This window comes from Tyto alba, unplaced genomic scaffold, assembly GCF_018691265.1.
Source record: "Tyto alba isolate M040663 unplaced genomic scaffold, T.alba_DEE_v4.0 Super-Scaffold_21, whole genome shotgun sequence".
NCBI lineage: Eukaryota > Metazoa > Chordata > Aves > Strigiformes > Tytonidae > Tyto > Tyto alba.
In genome coordinates, this window is record NW_024881295.1 from 5,112,759 (window position 1) to 5,130,415 (window position 17,657).

Genomic DNA, 17,657 nt, shown 5'->3' on the forward strand with positions numbered 1-17,657 from the left:
TGTAGGCTTGTTTGTTGAGTATCACATGTGGCTGTGGTGGTAGGGACTGGTGCTGGTGGTATTGGCACCAGCTTTTGAACCACTGGCAGCTCCCAGCTCAGAAACACTGAAGCCAAATACTCCCTTGAAAACAGCTGATGTGCCCGCGGTGGCATGTGTCCTGCCGTTCAGGATCTCCTACCTGTGTGTTTTGATTCAGCTTTTGGGGTTCTTTTTTATGCTGGTGCTGAGGAAAATGAAAGGGAATTTGACTGCAGGGGAGAATAATGTTTTTCCCACGTGTGTGTGTTTGCCTTTAGAAAGTAATAAAATACATGCTTTTAAAAAATCAGCTCTTTCAGATGTCTCATGCTGAGTATGCAAAAGCTGCCCTTCAAGACCTTCTAATGTTCAGATGCTGTAAAGTTATTTTGTTGATGTTTTGCCATGCAGCAGTGACGTATGTGGGAGTATTGCTGTAGGCACCTGACAAAGCAAGCATTAGTGACGTTGGGAATAAAATTGCTGAGCGTTTATGACACCAAGGTTCAACTTCAAGGTTATCTTACATGAGGTAGAAGTCTTTCAGAGGTTGTAGCAAGCCTTCTAGAAGCTCTTTGATAGTTCCTTAACCGAGGCAGAATTAGAGCGTCGTTCTGAGAGTTTTTAAAATATATTCTCACTATATCTGCCTCTTTAAAAATAGTTGCTATCATATGAGCCAAAGCCTGAGATATCTCAAACAAGTGTCCTGCTAAGGGAATTGCTGGGAGTGGTAGAAGTTGAAATTAGGAGTGCGTACAAATTGTGAGTTATTTTGACTGAAGAGTCAAGCACAGAACTTAAGTGCCAGGTTTCCAGTTACATGGTTGCCTGCTTTGCTCCATCTGAGACATTTGGGATGGGGACAGGAATTCCTGAGGTGGAGAGAGATCCTGTAGTTCTGTGACAGCATTTACACATACATATTAGAGATAGACTGTCATTTGTGTAGAAGATAGTAGCAGTTTTGTTGGTTTGGTTCTTTAAACAATATAGGGAAACTGTAAAGATAGTGGGCAAGTGTGGAACAGGTCTTTTTAGTTTTACAGTGAGTTAAAAGTTTAATTTTCTTCTTTAAAAGAAGAGGTAACAAGCAATGCAGGATGTTGCAGTCTGTCTGCAAGGAGGAAGAAGCCATACAGTATTACCAGTGTGTATATGAGTGACTGCATGCAGTATTCTCATAGCTTGATTATGGATCACTTTTCCATAATCCTGATTTCAGTATAGAACATCCCATGACTAAGATGGTTTCCTAGCTTGAAGATCAGCAACATAATGGCCTACTTAGGGCAAAGCATTATATTGCATCATTTAATGAGACACTGTGATGTCAATACATGCCATTGCTATCTAAGTCACAAGTGGCACAGCAGAAAGAGAACAGTCAAGAAATTGAATTTTAGCTTTTTATAAACTATGATTAGGAATTAAGCAGATATTTGAACACCACATAGTAGCTGAATGATGAGAGCAGCCACCAGGAAGGGGAGGAGAGCTCTAGTGCTTACCTAAAGGAGGAGGCTGCCAGTTTCTCTTGTTTAGGTAGGTCTCAAGGAAGAGTCCCAACATCTGATAGTACCAGAAACAGAGGGAATTAAAACAAAACCCTGAAACTGATAAAAATGTTGTTCCTTCCCTGCCCAGTGGAGCTGTTCCTGTCAAAACAGGATTTCCATCACAGTAACTTGAGGTGACATTACTGTTAAGTTTATTACTTCCAAGCCATGGGCAGAATGCTTTCAGAAACTTAGCCCATGGCTATACATTAAGATAAGAGTGTTATTTAAAAGGATTCTTGACCGGTAGCCCACTTGCCTTATGTTCTTCATATGCTGTTTACCCAGTCACCACATGTAATTGGCTTGAGTACTTTTCAAGGGTCTTCTGAAACAAACTTCTATCATATGAAAGTGAAGGCTGAGGCGGTGAGCAGTAAGCATTTAGAAGATAAGAAATATACCCAAACTGAAAGTTACAAATTAAAAACTATGTATTTTTAACAGCCTCTGTTTTAGAGTTCTGTAATTTCTCAGCTGCTTTATTTTCCTGTTATTACTTGGACTTTAAGTCAGCAATTTACCCATCAAAACAAACTGTCTAGTTCACGAACAAACTGTCTAGCTCACAAAGGAGCTAGAGCCAATTCCCACTAGAGCCAGTGGAAAAGTTTTCACTGAGCTCAGTGGGTTTGGTATCTGGCAGCTTTTGATATGAATAAAGGAGAATCAAGTTTCGTGACAGCACATGTTAAAAGAAATAAAAAAAAAATGCAGAATACTTTTTTCTCTCTGAAAAAAAAACGGACACAACTATCAAGTTTCACTTTTTCCCCTCCTTGCATAATGGCATAGTCTTTTGATACCTTCCTGAGGCCAGTATGTAATGACTGCTCTTTGAGGGGGAGCACACCTCAAAGATAGGGCTGCAAAGATAGGGGTCTTCTTTAATAGGTTTAATTAAGGCTTGGTACAGTAATTTTTCCAATAATTTTGAAGTTTAGAGCAAAATGCATTTCACTGGTATATGCTTCCATTTGTCTGGACAAACTTAAAAGCACTGGCTCTATAGCACTAGAGTCAGGGCAAATAAAAAGAATCTCATTTTGTCAACCTGGTATTTTTCTTGTATTGCTACATGAAACTCTCACAAAATAAGATTCTTTCAGTTTTCTTATTGGAGTTGTTGAAGTGAAGTTTGTATTTTTTTCAGAATTGAATTTATTTAAAATTTTGTATCTGTAGATTTGTATAATATATCTAATGAGTAAAACAGTAGGTGACCTGGGATTTCCCATTGCTAAATACAACTGACTTGTTGCTGTAACAGGACTTTAATAAACTGTTTATAAATTAGTTTGAATTCACAACTTCTCTTGCAATTAGGATAAATAATAAACATTTCAAACTGAAGCAGCAAGCCAACACTATAAGTAAAATGTAAGTTTTCCAGCTGAACCTCTTAAACTGAGGATGTAAAATAATTAAAAAATATATATATATGGGGACTAAGATTTTATATGTACTTGTATGTGCATTAAGAATCCAGGAAAATGTATCCTCATGACTTGCTTCTGTTTACAAATGTTTTGCTGCTTCAAGAGTGTTGATCAATTAGATTTTTATTTTCTTCATCTGGCCTCTTCAGTGTTGTGACAGTTGTGTTGCTTTGCTTTGCCCCAGCCAGCAGAAGGCAAAGGTAGGAAGTCTGCTTGTGTCACAGGCTGGGTGGCATGGTCCAGAACTGACGTAAGAGTCGTCTGAAGGCACGTTTTGCCTTGTGCAAGAGGTGTTGCATAGTTTTGCTGGTCTAAAATCGCTTCCCCAAACAGGAAAAGGGAATGCGATGGTGTGAGACACTCAAACTGGAGAAACGTGGTTTCTTGCTGAGCCAGTTGTACCCTGTGCTAATTTGAGCCCAGATTGCTCATTTCCAAACAGTCTGCCTTACTAAGGAAGTGAGGAACTCTTCTCAGGCTTGTCCTTTCATGTACAGGTTCTACCCTGTGAGCTCAGCCACCTTGACTGAAGAAGTCACCACCCTCAGCTGTCCCCTCTTGCTGGAGTTGATAACTGCGGCAGCTGAACATGTGGCTTGTGTTTCCTCCAGAGTGGTTGTTTTCAGCCTTATGTAGACATCTGTCTCAGTAAATGCCCATGATTGCACTAAGAAACCAAGTTTTGAACTGTGGGAGCAAAGCAAGCTGATTCGTGTTTTCTGTTGCATCTATGGCTGTGACACTGTGTGCTAAAACACAGCTAAATCCCTTATGGACAAAGCCCCATGGTGGCTCCTTTTTGAGTGTTCCTACAGGGACTTGTTCCATCAAAGTGTATTTTGGGAGACTCTGGAAAGTCTGAGGACAACTGCGAGGCAGTAATACAAATATGTGGTGAAGCCTGACAGGTGTTTTTACTGCTCTGCTGCTGCTGTCGTTTCAGGTGATGTGGTTCGGAGGCTGTCACAATCTAATTTTACAAAAGTTTCAGGTATTGTTTAGCATGAATGAAAGGTGTAATGCACCTCAAGTAACTGTCCCACTTGCTCCAGAAGGGCCAGAGGCAGTGCTCACTGCTTTACCTTTCAGTAGTGTATTCATGAGGCCTCTGTTCCATGTCTGGTGATGAATTCAAATAAAATGTTTGTGTCCTGAGGTAGCAGCTTGTTCTTCCGGTTTCCCTTCAACCGTGTTCTTAAAAGAGAGAGATGGATGTAAGTTTTGTCCTTTCTTTTTTAAGTGTAAGTTCCCCAACTTGCAGTGCTGGTTTGTGAAATACTTTCCAAGGCATTAAACTTGTAAAATGAGTTAAGATACATTTTTAAACTTCTTACTAAGTGATGAAGTGCTGAAATGCACTTAATTAGTTTTGCTATTGAAAGGAATAACATGATTTAGGGCAGTATCTCTTAATTATATTCTAACAAAGTCTTGTGAAGAGGCAGAACTAGTGGCAACAAAAGTCTGCAATTAAGACAGGGTATGTTGCCTGAAATACAAGATAATTGTCCAGACAGGATTGTTGGAATAGATTCAGAGACTGTAGTTGCAAATGCTTTCTCTAGGTGTTTGGCATATACAGCACAGAGGGGAACTTCTGAGAAGTGCCTTTACTGTGTGGTATAGACCACTGTGCAGTTAGCCTCAGAGTTGAACATTTTGTTCTGTTGTTCTGTGAACTTTCATGGCCTCATCTGGTTTGTGTTGTTTTTGTTTGTTTGTTTGTTTTTGTTGTTGTTGTTTTGTTTTGTTGTGGTGGGGTTTTTTTTGTTGTTTTTTTTTTTTATCTTCCCCTTCTTACAGGCTCTTAGTCCGGTGTAAAGCTGACGGGTGGGAGCAAAGGTAAAGAATGATGTAATGCAGCAGCAGCCAGAAAGCATCTTTTGTTTGAATTGTGAAATGGCTACTCCATAGTCATCTCCCGATGAATCAGATGTGAGGGGCTGCTTTGTGGAATGAACCCTTTGTAACGGCACATCAACTGGAAGCAGGAGGAGACATTCAGTTGAAGAGCTCTTTCTGAAAATGGGTTTAACTTTTCTTTTGCCAGTCACTACCAGCATGACCTCATACACTTCTAGTACAATGGTGTGGCTAAGCCTTTGAGTACACAGCCATTACATCATTGCAGCAAATTAGAGAGGGAGGTGGTGAAAGAGGCCTTATTGTTGTCATGGCCGATGAGATGATCAGGACTCAACTCATTGTCGCCGAGAAGTTGGTGGCTTTGCTGGAGAGTGGTACAGAAAAATTACTGCTGATTGATAGCCGCCCCTTTGTGGAATACAATACGTCCCACATCTTGGATGCCATCAACATCAACTGCTCCAAGCTTATGAAGCGGAGGCTGCAGCAGGACAAAGTTTTGATTACAGAGCTCATTCAGCATTCAGCAAAACACAAGGTAGGGGTCATTTTCCTCTTATTCCTTGTATTTGTTTAAGGGAGTGCCTGGAAAGCAACTTGTAATAATTTTTATTTAGGTATTTTCTTTTAAAAATATAAAACTAGGGGACTGAGTTTTACTGAGCTCTTACCTGGCCTAAGAAGCTATTGGTTACTAATAGGTTTACCTCTGGGATTCTTTGTAGCCTGCTGTCCCCTAACTGACAGAGTAATGGGGAGGGATTTAGAAATTACTCAGAAAGAATGCTCTCAGAGTTTTTGGATGTCTTGTAAAGCATAGTCCCTAAAATTTATGCAATTAGGGCAGGAAACATTCTCCTAAACTTTGAAGGATTCATTGGAGTTCATGGTGGTAGGGATTGCTTAGCAAGTGGTCATACAGTTTGCAAAGAAACTGTAGCTCTGTCAATCCTGGCTCCTACTTGCTGTTTAAAATGCCTTTCCTGTGAGTAGTTTGGTGGGTTTTGGTTGTTTGTTTTGGGGTTTTTTTGTTTGTTTTTTTTTTTTTTTTCTTAAATAGTGTTATCAGTGAAAGGAAAATAGCTAAGCTGTTTAAACTGAATGTGTATCCATGTGTGGGGTCTCTGCCTTTTTTTTTTTTTTTATCCATTGGTACTTGTTTCAGATGTTTTGGGTAGAAAAATAATCTATTACATTCTTGCTTTGACATGTTAAAAACCGAAGATGATGATGATGATTATTATTTAAAGCATATTTTATACATAAAGCTGTATAGATGGCTAAAATGTTTGTGGCTTTAGGCAGTTTAAGGTCTCTGCTATTTATACACAAAAACCCCAGAAGCAGAAACTGAGGTAAGGCCTTTTTTTAAAAGACTTTGTTTTAAAACACACCAACCAACCTAGCTGAAAGTAAAGCATTTTACAAGTGTCATAAAATTACCTAATGGTAGAAATTTGCAGCACGTGCTTCAACTTGGAGCAAATAATAAATTTACAAACTCTCAAAGGAACGAAATCTGATCAGGCATATTAAGTATAAAATAAAAACTGTTTTGTGTACAGCTACGTAAGAAATCTGTGCATCTGAACTGCTGCATACCAAGTATGTGGGAACCCTGATGGAGGTGATAATGTGGTGCTTTTAATCATCTTCCTCCTTCCTATCTTATTCTGAATTGCTTGTGTTTCAGATTGAAATTGACTGCAAGCAGGAAGTGGTGGTGTATGACCAAAGCTCTAAAGATGTGACCTCTCTCTCATCTGACTGCTTTCTTACTGTGCTTCTGGGCAAACTGGAGAAGAATTTCAGCTCTGTGTATCTGCTTTCAGGTAAGATGTGCCAACAAAAAAAAACCCAAAACACTTGAATAAGAAGAAGAAAGAAAAGGCTATTGTTATAGCTGTGTACACAGTTCTGCAACAGTGCTGGTATAAACTTGAGTTATAGCATAGCTTTTTCTGTAGTTCTTTATGCATATAGTGACACTCGTAATACATATAATGCTTAGAAATTGCATCTTATAGGGGATTTATTACACCACTAGTGCTGTGTAAATGGAACTGGATCAATGCAGCATTTTCTAGATGCATGTATCTGCTATTTTAGAGTCAAAAATAGTAAAAGAAATATGCTTCCCTGGTCTTTGAAGTATTGTGCATGCTAGGAAGAAAATCCCTTCATTTCTGAATTGGTAATTACTACAGTAAGAACAAGAGAAATGATCTCCCAGAGTTATGGAGATTATTTTGTGTAACTTTTTCAACTTCAGCTCTTTCAGTGGTAGTATTCTATTTATGTGTTCTCCCTCACTCTGCTCTTTTGGAAGGGGATGATTTATTTTTTTTAAATCCCAGGTCAAAGCATCTGTAGAAATTCAGGTTCTTATAACACAGGATTTGTTGGTGTTAATGTGTGCTTGTGTTGTTACTTCTGTCATGGAACAGTAGACCCACCATTCACAAGAAGGAACAAGGAGGGACATGAAGTAGATCCAGGGCTGAAAGAAGAGGGAATGATGAATGCAAGTAGGAAATGCATTGCAGTGACTCAATCAGTGATCTAATGAAGCGTATACATAGTATCTGAGAAATGCTAAAACTACACTCAAAGATTGAATAGTGATGAGGGAAAGGGAAAGAACTGCAGAGGGGTGCTTCCTGTTAGCAGCAAGGTTTTACTGAGGTTCGTTATGACTACAGATGAAAGTGATAGGGAGGTAGTTGTGTTACTGAGAGAACTTTTCCCAAACTATTTCAAAAGTGAGTACAGAGAAAATGAATCATTTCTGCCCTGGGACGGATGTGTTTGGTGCTCATGTGAGCTGTACTTACAGTAATCTTGGGGTTTGCTTTGGCTGTGCTTGGTGCTTCTGCTGTCTTTGCTGTCTTGGTAAGAATTACACTTGTGGGTTGTGAACTACAATTTTAGGTTAAGTAACTCTTCTTCCATGAGAACCACCACGTAAATGTGGATGTCTAGGCACAGTAAATGCTTAATGTGAGAGCGCTGAAATATGTGATTAATACTCCCTTAAATTTAAAACTGCTATTTAAAAAATAGGCCCATTCAGAAGCAGTTCATATCTTAAGAAATCCTTTTATTGTTCGAATACTCAACTCTGCTTGTCTGTCCTGAGGTTTTTTTAATAACTAGGAACATACTACAGCTCCATGCAGCAATACAGACTATTCACAACTTAACTTCCATGATAGAAAGATGCACAGCTCTCTAATAACTGAGAGTTAGACCTCATGGCAGCGAGGTGTTGGGGGGAGGGGATCCTTAATAGAGCCAAGCAGAGGAGAGTATCACAAAACTTCACTTCCTTCTACTGTCCCTCTATAGATTAGTTGTGTGAGACGTGGCTTTGTTCTTCTTTTTCCTCTACTGGACCCTGTGAAGGAGGTGATCAGAGTGTCTCCATCCTCAGACTTGCCTGTGGCTCCTGTAAGATTGGACAGTACCAGGAAGGGAGTGTTCCCCAGCTCCCCAGTGTGTAGTCTGGGCAAATGCCAGTTGCATGTATCATAATGATACTATGAGAAATAGTTCTGTTTTGTTTTTTTTTTTTCTAACACATGGTAGTTGGTTGTTCAAGCTGAAAATGCAACTTAAACCACATGCAAAATACTAGTGCACATTAGCTAGCTGAGGTGAACTTAGCCATGTGCAGCTGGTAGGGATTAGTTTGGGGGTTGGAGGGAGAGAAGGGGAATCTAATGTGTTAAAACCCTCCTTATAGAAAAGGGGATTTTTATTTTAGCACGTCAAATGCATTTCTCTTAGCAAAGATTAGATTTGAGAATGTCATCTTATTTTTTGTTAAATAGAGAGTGATGGGGATATTTATGAATGCAGAAACAACTGATGGCTTTAAAACCAGTGGTAGAGGAGTGTAAGAACAAAAGGGAAATGTAAGGGAAGTGTTTACTACTGATCTATTACAGGTAAATGCTTATTTCAGGAAATGTACCCAACTAAGATGAATCGGTAGTAAAGTAATTAACGTCAGTTGTATTTCTTCAGCTCTCTAGCATTTCCTTCTCTTACTATGAGTTTGCTCTGATTTTAATCCTTACATAAGAAAATACATTTCATGGTCCTGTTGTTTTCTTACATCTATTAAAAAGCTAGCTACTTAACAGACAAACATGCACAAGAAACCTTTTGGGATGTGGGGTGAAGGGGAAGGTGCTAGATTCAGGAAAGTTCCTTGAAGATTATTGATACGTGGCTCTAGGAAACTAGATAGAATGTGTTGTCTCAGCAAGCTGATGACGAACTCTCATAAATGTTTATGGCCCATAATGAGAGTAGGGGTCAGTGCACCGTGTAAAAAGAAAAACCTTTGGACTTGAGTTTTCCCTATGCCACTCAGTCTGGTTTATTTAAAATAGTGACCTTAAATAAACATTTTGCGGTAGGAAAATATTTTTTTGTTAGGATAGAATAAAGAGCAATTAACAAATATCTGAAATTCCTGCATCTGTTCTTCCTGCCTCCCCCCATTACTGAGCACTCAGTGAGGTGTTTTTTTATTTAGGTTGTACATAAAGGTATGCTCTACCCTGGAGGTTGTTTTTCATTGAAGTAACGAATGTAAAGACCTCAAAGGAACCCTTACCAATTAGTTTAAACTCTTGATCTAACCTCATAAAAATATTTATAATCTGGTGGAGAATGTTTTCAGGAATTTAAATATTTGTTTTGGCTCTTAATTTTTAACAATGCACAAAATATTGAAATGTGGGTACTGAAGGTTTAACCCGACTCCCATCACTGCATCTACTCTGCTGAGTTAAATAAGATTTAAAGACAGGGATGTCACTTGATTTCTTCTCCTCCCATCTACTGAGAGCTGGATTTACTTTCATGTAGTCCTTTTCCTAGTTACAGTATTTTTACAATGTTTCTGCTTGCTCTGCAGAAACCATTAAGAGACACTACTGATTCCTGCTTGAATTAGCGTTATTAAGATGGTAAACATCAAGAGTCTTGCTTAAATTCTGTTCCCCTATGCCAGTGGAAAATGTTCATGTTCTGCTTCTAAAACACGTGCTCTTCCCTACTTCTTTTAATCTTGTTTACTCCTACTTGTGCAAGTACAACTGTCTTTGTGATGGTTACCTTTCAAATGTTGCCTGTGAAGATGAAGCAGAGCTTTTTATTCTGTGTTTTGGTTATTTTGGTTTTGTTTTGCTTGTTTGTTTTGTTTTGGTTTTTTTTTTTTTTTTTTTTGTACAGAAGGGTAATTCTAAGCAGAAGGATTTCTGAAAAAAACAGAAATACTTACCTTTCTGTACTTCCAGCCTGACATTAAAAATTTTAATAGCCTGACACAAAACCACTGTACTGGCTCTTGAAACCAAAACCGAAAATTCTTGTATTCAGGTGGATGTGGTAATGTCCAAGAAGGACTAGCTGAACTTCAGAGTACTGTAATGCAAGATCATAGAAAGAGTTTCAGTGAGCTCTAAGAATTTCTTTAGTGCTGCAAGACCAGAGTGTATTTTGCCAGCAAAACATGAAGGACAAATTTTTCTGTCAGTCACCGAATTGGAGTGACATCGGGGTACCATGATATTCAATGCCAGTGAGAATAACCAATATGGAAAACTTAAATTATGTACCAGATTGTAAAGTGTATGGGTGGAAGGGAGTTAAATATACTGGAATCCTTTTGTGAGCTTCTACAGAGCACAAAGCTGCCATGATAAGCAGAAAGACATAAATCGTTAATTTTCTATTCAGTGACAAATGCAGGTCACGCATGCAGTGAGCAGTGAATGAAGCCATAAGCCGAGCGAGTATGTAAAGAAACAGCAAACAGAATGAGTTCAGTGAGATGGGGCAAAGGTCCTGGAAAAAATAGTGAGTGATTAGCCAAGGACTGTTGCAAAAGGTGTTTTTTTGCTGAAACTTCCCAAATCGTTGCTTCCCCCTGACCTCACCTAACAAAGCGTGTGTACAAAATGGAAGACTTGCGTGTAGGTTGCAAGGAGAAGGAAACAAGTCAGGAACTCATCTACAGTCTTGTTTATGCTGGCATTTTTCTTAAAAACATTTGAAATTGGAAGCCCATTTAAAGGAATCCTAGTATAAAAATGCCAGTATCTTTAGGGGTATGCCTGCTACTGTGTTGTCTCTACTTGCCTGAAGCAAAGCTGAACGGAAGGAAAGCCCAGTGCTCTCTCCTTGCTTTGTCACCAGAAAAACCATGCCTTGTGGCAGAGGAGCACGAAACCTTGAGAATATTCTCTTGTAGGTAGAGCTAGTCATTTCTATTTACCAGAGATGCAAGATTGAGCTTTATTCCGCGCTCCTGCAGTCTCATATGCCAAGTAGCAGGGTACCCAGTGTGGACTGAAAGATGGCATGAGGTCGCAGTGGTTCGTGCTGCTTGATAAATTCCTGTCTAACATCCTGACACCTTTTGACACTTGATGTGGAGCTTAATGACTTTCAGTTGTGGCTGACTGAAGTTCTGAGCGTTCCCTATATGTAAATCTTTGCAGAGTGCCTCAAGAAGAGCACACCTTCAAATGGCAGTCACTGATTAAAATATCCAAGTTATCTTCAAGTTGAAATAATTATAGCAAGAATGAGCTGTTAAATATCCTGCCAGTGTTTAGAGAAGGAAGGATAGTTGCACAATGATGCCAGATTCCTTGATACTCTGTCTCGTTGATGCCATTAGAAGCAGGTCTCTGTTGAAAGAGGTAAAAATCTTATCGAGGGAATGCAGTAATCCCCAAGTGGCCCTGTAACCCATGGAGTACAGCCAGTGTCGTTGGGGAGGAGATGAGAGTGAGAGAGGATCTTAGCTCTGAATCACCTTCTTCAAAAGTCTCCCGCTCCATCAATTTTTAATCAGAGCATAGAAAAACTAGTACCCTTGGCTGCAGCCAGTCCTCTGCGAATATCCTCCCACCCGTTGTACTTAAAATGCAGTTCTAAGTGTTCGTTTAGTGCCATGATTGTTTTAAGCACTTGAAGAATGGGAATAGGGTTTATTACTTTCATATGTGTATCTACTTGCTGTCTTTTGAGAGAGAGCAAAGTTTGACTAGTGTGGAGCTCTCGTAACGTTTATCAAACCCAAGAATAACTTGTTAACTTTGCTTTTGTTTTGGACACCTCTGGATGCTTGTGAAACTTCACTTATGGAAATTATGATGAAGGTCTGTTTTGGGGGTTTTTTTGGCTTTATGTTGTTGTTGTTTGTTTCGGGATTTTTGATGTGGGTTTGTTTTTTGTTTTGTTTTTTTGTTTTTTTTTTTTTTTTCTTTAAAGGCAGAAAGGGCAAGTGTGAGTGTCCAATGTGCTCTCTTTACTTGTCGTTAGTCTGACTTTTCTATATGCTGCTTGCAGGGGGGGGGTTGACCCCATTCTTGCCCCTTCTCAAATCTCGTTTGCTTAACCTGCCTATTAACCTTGGCCTACCAAAGGCAGAAACCCTCCAGGGCAAAGAACTTCCCTCGCTACTGTGCTTGTAAAACACCTGGTGTAACGGGGCCACTTTCTGACCACCACCGTAATAAAAACACCCCTAGCTTTCCCAAACTGTGAAGCCTTGAATCCGGTGGGAGGACTCCCCATGGGTGATGAGAGAGGATGGGAAGGGGGTGGCAGCTCTCGGGACAGGGCTCTCCAGCCTGACCTTATGTCAAGCGAAATGGCAACCATCCCTGCGGAGCTGAGCTGGAATGCGAGAATTGTAATGGCCTGTGGAGGTCTGCAGCTCGTTTAAACAGAGTGGAAACATTGTAGATTCATAAAACTTGTGAGTCAGAAAGTTTACAACTTTCCTTCCTTAGGGCAAGGGAAAAATCTATACTGCAGCTTTTAGATAAACATTTTAATGTTTGATGGGAATGTGACTGTGAAAATGCCGTTAAGTCACAGCATTAAGAGCCTCTGGTCAGATTTGAGGCAAAGTAAATGTTAAAATTAGGGGATTGTATATTTTGTCTTTCTGTAGTGCTGTTTGATTTTTTTTTTTTTTTTTTTTTTTTAGCATAGTTTTCAGTAATGTTGCGTTACGTGCCTGGCACGAGTCAGTATTTACAGTAACAAATTCTAAATCGCTATTAGAAGAGGGAAAAAAAAAAAAACCTAATCATGGATGTAGTCCACTGCCCACCTTTGGCAAATACAGAAGTTTGGAAAGGTTTACTTAAGATTATAGGGTCTAAATATTATGTTGTAGAGGTAGTTGCAAATTTTCCTGCTTTTTTTATTCTTTTCCTTTAAAAAGGGATACCAAGAAAATATTTATTAGTATATGGCTATATAAAATTTATGAATAATTAGTGGCATTAATGAAGATGCAAATTCTGGATTTAATGAAGGTTGTGGAATCTTCTGCCACATCCACAATCTTTAGTCTCCTTCTTGCAATCCTTTCCTAGTACATGCATATGTAGTCTTTGGGTTTTGACTCATCACTTGGGTCCTAGACCTTTTCCACTCCCTGCTTTAAAATAATTGTGTTTGACACTGAGTTAACGCTGATGAACTGGCAGACAATTAGGTCTTGTGGGAAAAGGAGGGAGGTTGCTTCTAGTCTGTTTTCAGTAATTCGTTGAAGAAAGCAAATTTCTCCCTTTGGCCTTCTCTGAATGGTCAGAATCCAAAGGAGGGGGGGAAAAAGGAGACGCATCCGATTTGAGTGTCACTGAAGGGAAATGGCAGAGTTTGCTCCCTTAACCATTGTGCATTGTCCTTGGGCTTTTCCAGCAGACTCTATGACCTGTGAAAACTAGACACATTCACTGTCTCTTATTTCTTCATCAGGAGCACAAGACGGGATCTTTCTGTGCATCCCATGTGAAGCACACAGAGCTGCAGAGCCAGCTGGATCTGTAGGGATGTTGTACAAAACACTTCATAGGCTTTTCTTAGCCTGGAGTTTTAGGGAAGCCAAGCTCATAGGAGTTGCCATGATGTCTGTGTCTCTGCTGTTACCCACAAAAGATGTTTAAGCTTGTTGCTCAGCTTCAATAGGAGCAATTACATGAAAAAAAAGTAATGGAAGATCTTGTAAGCCCTGTGGAAATGAGTACCATCACAGTGCAGAGCCTCAAATTAGTGTCTCTCCCTGAAGAGTAGTTTGGGGTTGAGCTGAGCTGGTTATGGATTTGCTGATGTGACCAAGCAGCAGTGCCACGTGGGCCCCAGCAGCGCAGGAAGGACCCTTGGGAGCTTAGGCTGCAATAGCCACCCGAGCATCCTCCACGAGATGAGCACCAGTGGCAGGTGGGATTCTTTAGTTTCTACAGCCCCTCAAATTGCTTGGTTGAAAAACATCTTTTCTTAGTGTGAAAGTGGAAAGCTGCTCTTCTGATGTTTAGGATGAGTCTCCATTTGTTGGAGAAGCTGGCTGGCACCTTCATCTCGGTTACCAACCTCTTCTCTAGCTGAGTCTCTTCTCCCCTCTGCCTCGGCTTTGCTGCCAGGCTCTGGGCATGAAAAGCAATTGCTGGTGTTCTCCTTTGAGCTTTAGCTGACAGATTTACAGGAAACACATAAAGTGATGCGAGCACCTGATTTTTCACCTTTCTTTCATTCCAAGTTATGCTTCATAACTGCCTTTACAAAGAAGTAGTAAGAAATCCTCCCAGAACAAATTCAGTGTAAGCTTGCTAGTTAAGTTTTTTACTGTTAGAATTAGTATATGTGTGGAGCTCTTATCTTTGTAGGAGTTGTTCCCATACTTGGACAGTTACATAGAAAAAGCAAGTTACACCTAATGGGAAGGTCCCCTGTTTTCATGTTTCCTTTTCACTGCAGAGCTGTGGGCATGTCAGCGGTTGCACTCACACCCAACCTTACTCCACCTTATCTCTGAAGCATAGTCAGATCTCCGTTCCTTTCTGCGCTTTGTCAGTATGCACTGGCCTGATTCACAAGAGCGACCATCTCTAGATGATTAAGGATAAAACTCCTGGTGCACATCTCTGCAAACACTTGAGGGTGGAAAGGAATTACAGAATCGTCTGTTTCAACAGTAATTTTAAAAGCAACTTTAAAGAGATACTAGGATTGCCTCATGATTGATTTTTCTGTACGTTAGGAATATGTGCAAGTTGAGACATAGGATGAATGTATGAGGGAACATCTGTGCTGTATTCAACGTGCATGCAAAGGAAAGAGTTATAAATAGGTGTGAATGGGGGAGATGTCACTAAAACAGGCCTGTTTGGCCTGTAAGCATTGGGAATTACAACCAGCCAACAGCCTGGTTATTGTAGCATGTCATGTAAGCATCCACAGGCTGCTTAAGATGAACTTTGAAAGCTGGGAGGAGGAGAAAATGGCATTCTGCTCTCTTTCCAGCACCCTGCAGAAGAGAAAGGTGTTTGGGCAAGGTAGAGGGCAGGAGGGCAAAGGGGATAGTGGGCTGGTGGATGGAGGGAGGTGTGCAGGGTTGATGTAGGCATTGATCTACTCAATAACAGACAGAATTTAACTGGACCAGCCATGATATCCTAAAGCTAAAGTGGAGTAACTTGTGTGTGTGTGAGGAGGGGATGTGTGTTGATATGAATGAAAAACAATGCTTGCATTTTGAAAACTGAATTTTTTAGTAGATTGGTGTTTCTGCTTAACTTCTTTGCTCTTCCCCGTGCCAAATCAGTTTCACAAGTACTTGGCCTCCCATAAGCAAATAAAAATGCTTTCAGTTTTTAATTCAGAATTAGTATGTTTCCTGTGAAGTTGTGTAATTTTGATCAGTTACATCTGAGTGGTTTGACCCATTTGAAGGAAATACAAAGATGGGGAGGAGGAGGAAGAAAACAGCATAACATGGAATGAACATAGGAAACGTCCACTGTTTTTCTCCCCAGTTTTATGTCCTATTATGGTGTCATTTAACTGGAATGGTTTTCTCGAGTATTGGGTAAAATCAGTAAAATGTTATTTGTGCTCCACAACTCTGCATTAAGCGTTCAAATCAAGACCTCAGGGCTCAACTGGCCTTCCATTTACAAACCTCCACCGTGGTTCACAGTGCTTCTGTCCCTGCGACCACGGCATGGCAGCCCGCAGCACTGTGGAATGCTCCTGGTCCCTTTCCATGGAATGTAACAGAGATGAGCTGATGTAAATGCTTGTGGTTCTCAGTAGTTATTCCTCTGTATTAATTTAGGATTTGTCTCTGATGGTGGTTAAAGTAAGTGGTCATAAGGATCTGGATGGATTCCATTCCCTCAGTGAAAGGTAGCTCTTCCCAAATCAATAACATTTCTCTGGCTATCGTTTCTTGCTGCCTGATCCCATCTTCTCTCCCTCTCTTCTTCCTGCTGCTGGCAAAGTTAGTTGGGAGTTTTATTTATATGAGAATTTATGCAGTGAATCTATAAGAAAGAATAACCTTTACAGTGGAATTTTGCTGAAACTTTTTCATCCCTTTTGGGTTTGGCCCTATTTTGTTTCCTGAGTTGGCTGAGAAGGGAGCTGAAACTTCTGATACCAAGATTCCTTTAACAATCATACCTTTACAATCACAATCGTAGTTAGGAAACAGTACAGTCTTGATCAAAGGAAAGTCTGTAGTCACCACTTTGCAGAACCATAGCAACAGGGTAATTGAGCAGTTTACCCGATCATGCCAGATTTCTGCTAATGGATGTGGAGGCTTGTAAGCAAGAAACGCAGGCTTTACTGTAAAGACGTAGGAGGTGCTGGGTTGTCTGCCACACACACAAGGGCTTGGGCTGCAAAACCACTGACAGCTTTTGGCACCTTAACCTGGTTTTGTAGAGACTCTTGTGTGAGTTGCAGCCACAAGAAGTGAACAGAACAAGTCAGCACTGGAATGCAGTACGGTACTGCTGTTCGTTAAATGTGCTGCAGCCAGGGGATGCTTGCCACTCAGTTAAATCTGAAATAATTTCACTAGTCTGTTCATTTTAGCAAGCTACCTAAGCAAGAGCTGAGTTACCTTGGGTTGTTTACAGAACTTTGTAGTCTTCTGATGGATCATCTAAAATTAGAGCAGAATTTAATTAATTGATTTTTGTCTCAGAAACATAAGGGACAGCCAGCAGAACATCACAATTTACCACTGCTACTTTGATATCTTTTGCCTTCGTGTTGGAAAATATATGGGATGATGAAGTCTGAAATCACTTCTGTCTCATATTGCCTTAATTTGCTTCCAAAATGATGGAAGTCGTCATCCCCAAAGATTTTTTTCCTTCAAACTTGGGTAGGGCCTATTACTCAAGTAAGACAGACTTAAGAGTACTGTTAACTACTTGCTACCAGCTAAAGGGTAAGATGACTTACATATGTGCAATCATGACAGAAGCAACTGCATATTTAAAACTGAAGAAGGAGATGCATTGTGCTGCTTATCCTGCTTGGCCATCAAGGTTTTCAGCTGCAATGGAACTATTGCATGAGTGGTGATGGGAGAGTCTTCCATTTAATTCATCGATATCAGAAAAAGTAGAGTGAAAAACTTCAAAAGCCTTGGGGGGGTGGGGGTGGGCAGAGGAGGGAGATCTTTTTAAACACAAGCAAAATTTTATAGATACATGTATTATACATAAAAGTTACTCTCTTTCCTCCTTGCTCTGTCCATAACATTCAAATAGACAAGAAATGGTTTCTTCGTGTTGAATGTTGAGAGCTGTTTCAACTCAGCTTCACCATCATGAATACAGAAAACCTGTGTGGTTCATAGCTGTTTAGGAGAGAATATTTTGGAGTTATTTGTCAGTCATCTATTTCTAGGGCCCACTTATGTTTATCAAAGATT

At 40.0% G+C, this 17,657-nt stretch overlaps 1 protein-coding gene across 9 annotated transcripts in view; it reads left to right on the forward strand.

Moving 5' to 3' along the window:
- Positions 1–17,657, forward strand: part of DUSP16 (dual specificity phosphatase 16) — a 68,717-nt gene that overhangs the window by 31,416 nt on the left and 19,644 nt on the right. For all 9 annotated transcript variants that reach the window (XM_032986182.2, XM_032986177.2, XM_032986179.2 and 6 more), the window contains 2 exons: positions 4,823–5,423; positions 6,579–6,717. In XM_032986182.2, the coding sequence (XP_032842073.1) occupies positions 5,193–5,423; positions 6,579–6,717 (370 nt within the window). In that variant the 5' untranslated portion in view covers positions 4,823–5,192. The remainder of the gene's footprint in view (positions 1–4,822; positions 5,424–6,578; positions 6,718–17,657) is intronic.